Raw genomic sequence first — 10,050 nt, 5'->3', positions numbered from 1 at the left:
CGGGGCGCCTTCCCTAGTTGGCTCACTCACCAGCTGTGTCAGGAAGTTGTCTTCACACACTCCAGGAACCTCCTGGACTGTTTCCTCTCTGCTGTGTTGTATTTCCAAGACATCTGCCCATGAGAACAAGGGCTAGCAATCATGAGATATGGGGGATACGGGAGCCAAACCAAATCATACTAGATAGATCCGTTCACAACGCCATGGGCATGTCAGGAATGTGGCTAAAAGACAGAGTAACCCTTCCAATGAAAAGATGACCTGAAGATGCATAAGTGGATATTTAGGTAAGATACTTATCTGTCTTTTTTTATTTATCAAGCCAACCACAACCAAAGACAAAAGCCTAGCAGCTAAACCGCCCAGAGTTCCTACCAGCCAGCCTATCTAGGGCAACATTAGAAGTGTTGCTCCCACTGTGCAAGGATGCACAGCAGGTCTGTACTGTAGAAGGGATGCTCGAATACAGGGGAAAGGGCTGGGAAAGCATTATTTTGAGGGGGGACAACTCTACTGAAGGGTGGAGGGTAACAGTTGAATGTAGATGCAAATATCTTAAGACAGTTGGATTTATGGGGAAGCAATCTTCAGAAGCTCTTTAAAGTACCTTTAGTTTCTTCTTACTATTCTTTAAAACCAGTCTAAGGAGATAGGAAGGTCACTTGTTCAGGCACTTGGTGGTTTTTTAGTTTTGGTTTGGTTTGATTGTTTTACCCCTTGATTTGGTAGTGGCATCCATCACAACTAGGAACTGAATCCAAGCATCTTAAAGACAGGAGAGCAAGACTAGCACGACAGTCTCTGTGCTGTGTCAGCAATTTTTTTTTTTTTTAAGTATGGGTAGTACAAAAGTGTTAGCAGGAGTACAAATTGAGTATTTCCCACCCCCCCTCCACTTACAGAACGTCTGCTGAAAGTGAGTTAGTGTTGGTGCTTCTGGAGCAACATTGTAGAAATGGGTCTTCAGAGCTCCACTCACAAGCAGGTTGTATGCGAGGTCTGTTATGTTAATGCCCACAATAGCAAAAGAATAGCTGTAAGAAAAAGAAGCAGCAACATTTGTGAAGAGTTTGTAGTCTTTCAGCACACTGTAAGAAACACTGATGACACTGACACTGCAGATTTTGTGTGCTACTGAGGTGTATTAATTCTCTCCTTTGTGAGCTTCCAAGGTAGGGGGGTGGAAAACAAGAAAAACATTTATCCTGCCTGCTTTGTACACTCTAATGACAGCGTTTCCCTTGTGAAACATATGGTCACAGAGAAAACAGGAGTTTCATCACTGTGCCAGCATTTTCAGTGGAGCAGCACAGATTCATTCCTACAGAATAAGAACAAGCCCAGGTGCCCCTGTGCTCCTGCACTCGCCTCTGACACAGGGCAAGCACTCCACACAGTGGCTGTGTCTGCAGGGTGACCCATCATTTACTATTTTAACCCATCTGCCCCACTGGAATTCATTACCCACAATTAGGAACATCAGGTTTCAACAACCAGTCCTATAAAGGCATCCATATAGCTAAAAAGCCTGTGAAAAAGATCCAGCTGAGTCACCTCCAATTTCTTGCTAACAGAGAACTAGATACACAGGCCAGAAAACAGGCAAAAACCTATATCAGAGCATGCTGGAAAACAGAAATAAGAAAATCAGACTCATGAAGCAAACCCCTGTCCCGCTAAGAGATATCAACAAATAAAGTATATTTAGGCACAACAGAACTCAGAAATTGGAAGTTATTTCTTAATTTGTGAGCCTGTTGCATGAAGAACTTGACATTTCTGGCAGTGACTATTTCCCAAGAAAACATATAATGTCCCACACTGACATTTAGTGATAAAAACAAACTTGTTTAGTTTTTTAGTGATTTTTTTTTTCCTCCTCTAAACACAGTTGTCTTCTGTAGACTGTCCTGGGTATTTTTTCAATTACCTTTATCAAGCAAACCTTTCTTTAACCTTTGATATATTTCAGGAAGAAAAAATAATAAATAAAAGTCCAGAAGTTAACTGCAATGTGAGGGCTAATGGCAAGTTTCACCAAAAAATGAAATACGTGCATTAAAATGTTATATTACAGATTTTCAGATACACTCAGAAGGAACATCCAGTTCCATACTCATGAATAATACAGCTATACCAAACCCACTGCTTAAGAAAAAACCTCACTATTCTTTCTTCCCTATATATATATATACTTTCATAAAAGCAGATCAGAACCTGGCTCTGACAGTAAGAAGTAAGACTTGATCACATTAAGAAGAATTAGATATTCATCACTGCACTATTTATAGCATACAGAGGAAGCTTCTTCCTGCTACAACATTCTTGGGTTATTTTTCCTAATTCTTACTTCAAACTGTTTTTCCTGTAATCTTTGATCAAAATCAAGTTGTGGTTAAGACAATACATGTTAGTACGTATGCTGAAATTTCCTTTAAAAAGTAACCAGGAAACACCTTTTTCCCCTCAAATATACAGCATCATTGTTAACTGTTGTGTTTGTGGCAACTTTAAAATGATTTTTAATCTTACCCGATTGCTTTATCAAACTTTTTCTTCTCCCATTCGGCTTTGCTGAATTGGCCGAGGCAGAGGGCGGAAAAAAAAAAAAAAAAATTAAAATCCAGCTTTTATTAGATTTTTTTATATGCATTACTAACTGACAAATATTTTCTTTCAATTTGATATTATAACATTGACTGAACATGGTATTTTACCTCCATTGATATAGTTAATCACATTTAACTCTGCTTCTGACTGAATAGATTGGTATAAAAAGACTTGAAGTGGGTAACTGGCTTTATAGCATTGCTGATAAACTTGTCTCATCATTACAAAGTATGTGCCTACGTCAATGCTCTCGGTAAACGCCAGTTATTTTCTATATTGACCACAAAGATTTTCCACTTCAATTAAGCCTGAGCTATACAAAAAGTTAAAAATATTACATTTCTTTTAACTAATCAAAGATGGTTTTAGCCTTTTGTGTTTTCAAAAGCTATACGTGACACTCACCACTGGAGGCATGATTCACCTGAGGCAGCAAACATGAAAAATGCTCCTCTGATAGAAAGTTTTTATGTCCAGCCAAATTAGAAACCACTCAGCAGCCAAAAATAAGGAACAGTATTTCCTATTATTTGGCACAATAATGCAGAGCTTTTCAAGGACAAAGAAGGTCCCTCCCTTAAAACAAAATTAGTTAGGGAACAGATTGATTTTAGACTAAATTTCTGCTGTTCAGCAACATTTTCATTTAAAAGAGCTGTGTGATGCAACCAGTCAGCCGACATCCCACTAACCAGGTTTTTATCTACCCAAATGGAGCAAGTTTAGCAGAAATCATTGCCTGCATTTATCACCAGCTAAAAGCAGGCACGGAATTGACCCTGACCAGTGGGCTACAACTTAGACATGCCTGTGGGAGTTTTGCCTTGGTAAGGCAGATCAGAGTTTGCAGGCTTTGGATCCTAAATTATAGACAGCTGTATGTGAAAGCATTGTTCTTGGACTATACTTGAACTACAATAACCATATATTACACTAAAAACAATCCCCTGAGCATCATGTTAATGTAGTATTTTAAAATTGTTGCCATTAAGTATTAAAGATGCTAATAGGTTCATACCCATCCTGACCTGAGTGTTACCGGGTGGCATGCGTGAGGACAAAACTTCACCCTATGGCTTAGCATACAGGAATACATCAGTCTTCACTCATTCTCTAAAATCTTAACCATCTTTGTAGGCTGTGGCATAACATCAGTTAAAAAACCCCAGGCAAACATTGAATAATAAACGATGGCACATGTAGGATGTGGACAAGCAATACAGTTCAACAGAAATAGAAATTACATTGATCATGATCACATCAGTAACCAGCACGGCTGCTAAGCAACCACACCAGGAAGAACATAACGGGCACCGCCAGCATCTTCTACCGAATGCTCTTTCAAGGAATAGAAATTGCACATGCTCACAGAGCACTCCAAGATGGTCATTGGTAATCAAACATGTAAATGAAGAACACTAATGTGTTCCAAGCGCTTTTTGTCCCAGAATTACCACTGGGAACTCAGCCACAAAATACTGAGGAGATGAAAAGCTTCACAGGATTCAGATGTGGATCTGCTATATGGATATCTAACATTACTGGCAGAAGAAAAATGTTTAAGGCAACTGATTACTATGTAGCTGGCTAAAAGGCATCTCCCTGCCCCCCCAGTAATTATGGAATAAATCTCCTATTCACAAGTCATTCACAACACAAAATTTTTGCCACTTGAAGGTACCTTATCTCTCAGCATCAGGACAATGGACTAGCCAGATTAGACCCATCATTAGTCAAGGCAGACAGAGTATGTGACTATAAATAAAGGGGCTCTTCAGCTGTGCTAACAAGTCCTTGGCCTAGACTACTTTTGATTATCAAGTCAGTCACCAGCTGTTGTGACCATAGTGGCACTGCTTAGACTTTTTTCCTACAGGTAAAAGCCACTCAAAATTTGTTCATTAAACCTGGTACTAAATAGGTCTAAAATACAGTGCTTTAGCTACATCAAGCAATGTTGATTTCATTCTTTATATATAAGCATGCTCAGATGTATCCAGTGTTGCACCATCAGCTACGTTTGAGTTAACTTTAGAGAAAGGAATATGGATCTCTTGGTGTTGCAACAAAGACTTTCAGTTTATAAACCATACTGCAATTTGCCGTGTTAATTGTTATTTACATGTAGGGTCTCATAAAACTAAGAGAAAAGAAAAAAAAAATACCTTAGTTCCTTCTTAGTGACTTCCCTTCATTATGAAAAGACAAAAGAATTAAAAGAAAGGTAAATAAAAATACAAAATCACTTGAAGTTAGAAGTATAAGTGAAAACATTTAACACTAAGTTTAACTATTTCTAAGATTCAGTATACAAGTTTGCCTCTTGGACTTGATCAGTTTTCAGGATCAGTACTTGAAAACAGATATCATGTGGCAATACCCAAGCATATGCCCAACAAAAAAAACCAAACCAAACCAAAACCAAAACACCAGCTCCCTCCCCCAAACACCAGCCAGCACGGTGCTCTCTCAAGTTATTTTTTTCTGGTCTCAAGCATTACCTGTATTTAGGCTGAAGAGAATCAGAGAGAACTTGCTGAGCTATCTCAGTGTCCCATTCGGCAAAATACCTGCAGATATATATGTTCAGGGTGAATTGTTAAAGAAGCACAACAACAAAAAAAAGCATCTTAAGTCATACTAAGCTGTCCATACACACACTTTGAAAGGTCACTACATGTGTTATGCAGTATGAGTAGCATTTAACATGTTAGGTTCATTAAGCTACCACTCAGACCCCCAAAATGAAAGATAAAAGCAGCTGCAAATTACAAGTGCAATCCTATAAGTGCTTAGTGAATGTGCATTACCAGAGTCCCCTTTCTACCCACCCTACAGAAAATCAGTTGCTTATTACTAGAGCATGGTCTGAGCTCAAGGGAAAGCAGTTCAGGCTTCTTGATCTGGCAGATTCATTAAGCAAGATAAGAGTCATCACAGGAGACTAAGAAATGAAATACATAGAAGGGATTCATCTCCAATGGAAGTTCAAAGCCAGAGTCAGGAGTCCAGGTCCTCAACTGAGCTTTGCTAGAGAATGACATACGAACAGTGGATGGTTTATGTCCTTCAATATGTAAAAGCAGAAAATATTTCTTTTTGCCCTCATAGGGAGAGATTATTTCACCAAATGTTTTTAAGTTATGTAACTACCTGCAGTAGATACAAGGGCTGGAGGAAGTAACAGACATTGATCAATTCCCAAATTACCAACCACAGACGTGGTACCAACACCTGGTGTGCATGAGGCAGAAGGGAAAAGTGATGTAAACTCACTGCTTAATTTTGAGTATTGACAGAAACTGAAGAAGTAGTCTAACTACAGAAGTCTGCCATCAGTGGCTGCATTTCAAGTGTTTTGCCTAAGAATTCAGCATGAAATTCCCAAACAAGAAAGCTGAGCAATAACATAACCCTCCCACCTACCCACTTCCAGGGCATTTTGTTTAAGGAGATCTAGATATTGGTGAAAATATACATTAGTTTCTTTCTCGTGGGAAGAGAGTGCTAACTTACTGTATCACAGAGAAACTAAAAAAAGGGCTTAGCAAGCAGTATTACCAAGTTGAGTTAGGAATACTGAAAGAAAGGAGACCCCTTTGAGAAGAGAAACCCTCAAAAAATTGGGCTAGCAAATAAATTCTTTCATTTTTTTAGATGAAGTCCCTAACACTTTTTAAGTTATTCCCACAGACTTGCTAAAAATCTGCAAGTAATGCTGCTTTTCATGACTTCAGACACCCATAAACCCATCTACAGAGGAACATACTTACACCAAGTTATATAAGCCCAGGAGACCCATCCCTCTAAAGTCTGTTTTAGGATCGTCACCTTGGAAACCAATTTCACACCACTGCTTCGAAATCCGAGCTTTCAGTGGCGAATTGGGCTTCAAGCATTTCCACAACTAGGAAGATTACAGGTAAAACATAATTAAACTTCCACACATTAGTATGGCTTTTTCTTCTTTTTAAACCAAGCTAAGTTCTGATGTAACATCACTGCATTGCTATCTCAGCAACCCAAACATAAAATCAAATTAAATTCCTGGGGGTGAGGAGGTTGGGGGGGGAATCCCAAACCACTCTTAAGTATTGCAGACGTTTCAGCCCTACAAGGCCCTTCCAACCTTATCAGCAGCTGCTGTAACATCTTGCACAAGGACTTGTTTTGTTCACACTTTGTGCATCAAACTAGCATCTGCCTCCATAAGCACAGAGACAGGAATGGGCTGGAATTTGGTTGTAAATCACTGACAGAGCGGCAGGCAATCGGCCCTCAGGTCCCTGAGGCTCTGCAGCAATCTTTTCTCTGGCACCTTTTGCAAGTCTCTGGAAGGGTTATAAATCAAGAGTGCTGACTTGGCTACCACAGTGCTGAAAAGCAAACGGAGAACATGGGAAAAAAAATCCATACAAGAATAGCATGTGCCATCTTCATATTTAATTAAGGGGTGAATCATTCATTAATCTCACATAAAAAAAAAGACAAAGTGATTTAACAAGCCAGATCCTCAGCTAGAATAAATCCACTTAGCTGCACTGGTCCAGTGACTTTAGTGCCTAAATACCATGTTGCTAGGCACCTAAAAGCAGCCTAAATTAACATGTTGACAAATACATACCTTTCCACACACTTCATCTGCCACATCACAAACTCACCCTTTCCAAAGTGTATTAAGAAATCAGGTGTTCTCTGTAAACCATGAATTGGTGAGTAGGGCCTCAAGAAATGCACTTAGACAAAGCCTACCCAAGGGAGAGAGCTATATGCACACTTCCCAAATAAACAACCCAGAAATTGTATTAATTTTAGAAATTATAACTGCATTTAAAATGAAGTGCCTTTGGAAGGTTAAAACTTTAATGATTTCACTTTGTAATGACTGCATAAAGCATCATTGTTTCAATCATATTTGCTATCTTTCTTGTTCATCCATTGACAGTAAATACAGTATTATTCATTAGTTCAATCACATTAAGTTAATCTTTCTCTCATTCATAAAGTACCCTCCTGGTAAACATGAATAAATGATAGACATTAGGAACTCAAATTACGCGCTGCAGAGATCACTTAGCAGAATATCTAGAAGGAATGGAAACCAACTGGCCTATTCTTCCTCAGCGTGGGTTGGAAACAGAATTAAACCCTTGGACATATTTCCACTTGACATGAGAATTCACAAAAGCAAAACACCTGCTGTAAACAAGTACTAATACACAGGTTACATTGGAGGCAGATGGTGAAACTGATACTTTCCTTCAACACTACAAATTTTACAGCATAAGCTGCACTGTTTAATCTCCCCTCAGACAAATGCTCAGTTTCCATTCTGCTTTTATTCTGCAGGCATGTTTTTAAAGCACTTACGTGACTACACATCACTGCTGACATGATTCTCAGGAGCATCTAAGAACCAGGGCCTGACCCTCACAGGCTGGGTGGCCGGAAAGGAGACCACGGTCAGCTCTTCGGTGCTTCTCACCTGTGATCCCGTCAGACCCAACTTCTTGCTCTCTGGGCAGTGTAGATGCCCAATGTATTTAGGAATGCTTTCCTGGAGCCAAAGGCCCTCGTTAAACCTGCAGCCAGGTATCTGGTATTTTCAGGGGCCAACATTGTAGGCTGGCACCTGGATCTCCTACCTCGAAGGCACAGGCTTCCTCACTGGGTAAATCAGTATGACCTTTTAGTTAAAGGCCACTCTACCCCCAAAAAAGTTGTGCTTTTGGTTGCACAGGGGCAGAACTTGAATAGGAGTCCATCTGCCCCATCCTACCTGGTGGCTAGAGCACTCCTTCAGGGGCAGCTCTGGATTTTGACTCCTCGTCGAGACTCCCACCTCCCAGCAAGGAGCCAACCTTAGAGACAGCCTTCCAGACACCTTCAGGAACTCTCTGACTATTTGAGGCATTTTTTAGAAACAGTTATTTGCATCCTTAAGTGCTTATATAAGATGCCTACTGGGATTTTTGGAAGTGCCTAGAAGCCCAAGTAACTAAGGTAACATTTCCAGAAGCTCCCACTGTAATTTGTGGTGTAAGGCACTACACTGCAAACTGCAGCGTGGAAGACAGCTTCATCATCATCATGTCCTGTAAAAATCCCAACAAACAAAGTTGGATGGGGACAGAAGCAAAGGAATTGTTTAAGTTTTCAATATTTTTGTTTAAAATAATAAAAAATCCCCACCAAACAGGTGGTATGTTTTCATAAGACATTTGAAAATTCTGTAAAAAGGCATTTTGCTTGTAGACAAGCTCATTATCACTATTCTATGTTTCTTGCCATTTCTCTGAAACATCTTGCACTAGCTATGGTCTGAAATAGGATCAGAAGAAATACTGAGACTTGCTATTAGACTATTTTCCAACCCCTTTATTCTTTCCTCAATTCCTTTCTAATATAAGAACTCTCTAGCTCTCCCTCTGCTTATGGCTTCAAGATCACCTTCCTGAAAAATACTTTTATTATCTGCTCCAGTGCAAGGCTTTCCTGAAAGCATGAAGTATGTAAAACCCAATGGGTATGGTTTTCATCACTGTGCATTATCTAAAGAATGGTTTCATTTTGTTTTCATTTGAAAATATATTTGGTAAATATAAATGTGTAAGTCATCATCTCTCACCCTTCCATCCACACAATGAAAGCTAGAGATTTGCCATTGGGATACACAGACAATGTCTTCAAAAATACAAGAAATTGAAGAAAAAAACCCCCATTTATTCTGGTTAAGAGAGAAAAATACCCTTCTCATGTTGAAGAAAGGGGTACTGAAGTAGGACATAGTGCTATTTTTCCAGTGCTCACAGCGCAGAGCTGTTGTCTGCAGTAAGAGCTGGGTATCCAGTGCCTAGACATAGTCCAGCCAGGGGACACGCTTTCATCAACCAGGGAACAAGCTGCTTGCTTGGCAGGTGTTACACCCAGGCTAGATTAACATGCTGGATAGCCTTATCTTACAAGAGGTACACGATAGAGGAAGGCAACAATACCGTTTGACGCTTTAAAAAAGTATATAAACCAGGCCGTTTGGAGCTGACATGAGTAAAGGATGCTCTCTAAGTACCTCTTAAGCACCTACCTTCAGAAGCATTTCCTCATGTTGCGGATTCTCTGAATCATACGGCTCTCTGCGCAGCTTTTCAACCTCTGCAATCAGATTTCTGTACCCCATAGAGGAAGGCAACAATACCGTTTGACGCTTTAAAAAAGTATATAAACCAGGCCGTTTGGAGCTGACATGAGTAAAGGATGCTCTCTAAGTACCTCTTAAGCACCTACCTTCAGAAGCATTTCCTCATGTTGCGGATTCTCTGAATCATACGGCTCTCTGCGCAGCTTTTCAACCTCTGCAATCAGATTTCTGTACCCCACAATCTGCAGCAGGCATGCCTGAAGAGATATTCCCAACCTGGGGGGGGGGAGGAGGAAACTAAA

General features: G+C 39.9%; 1 protein-coding gene across 1 annotated transcript in view; it reads right to left on the bottom strand.

Annotated features, from left to right (window-relative positions):
• Positions 1 to 10,050, bottom strand: part of ELMOD1 (ELMO domain containing 1) — a 20,599-nt gene that overhangs the window by 4,574 nt on the left and 5,975 nt on the right. The window contains exons 4-9 of the mRNA XM_019471442.1: positions 9,895 to 10,024; positions 6,384 to 6,517; positions 5,112 to 5,180; positions 4,777 to 4,799; positions 2,533 to 2,584; positions 901 to 1,034 (exon numbers count right to left, since the gene is read on the bottom strand). Coding sequence (XP_019326987.1) covers positions 901 to 1,034; positions 2,533 to 2,584; positions 4,777 to 4,799; positions 5,112 to 5,180; positions 6,384 to 6,517; positions 9,895 to 10,024 — 542 coding nt within the window. The remainder of the gene's footprint in view (positions 1 to 900; positions 1,035 to 2,532; positions 2,585 to 4,776; positions 4,800 to 5,111; positions 5,181 to 6,383; positions 6,518 to 9,894; positions 10,025 to 10,050) is intronic.

This window comes from Aptenodytes forsteri, unplaced genomic scaffold (assembly GCF_000699145.1).
Source record: "Aptenodytes forsteri isolate BGI_AS27 unplaced genomic scaffold, ASM69914v1 Scaffold354, whole genome shotgun sequence".
In the NCBI taxonomy this organism is placed as follows: Eukaryota; Metazoa; Chordata; class Aves; order Sphenisciformes; family Spheniscidae; genus Aptenodytes; species Aptenodytes forsteri.
The sequence above is the reverse complement of the archived record's forward strand: the minus strand, read 5'-3'. Positions and strand labels throughout refer to the sequence as shown.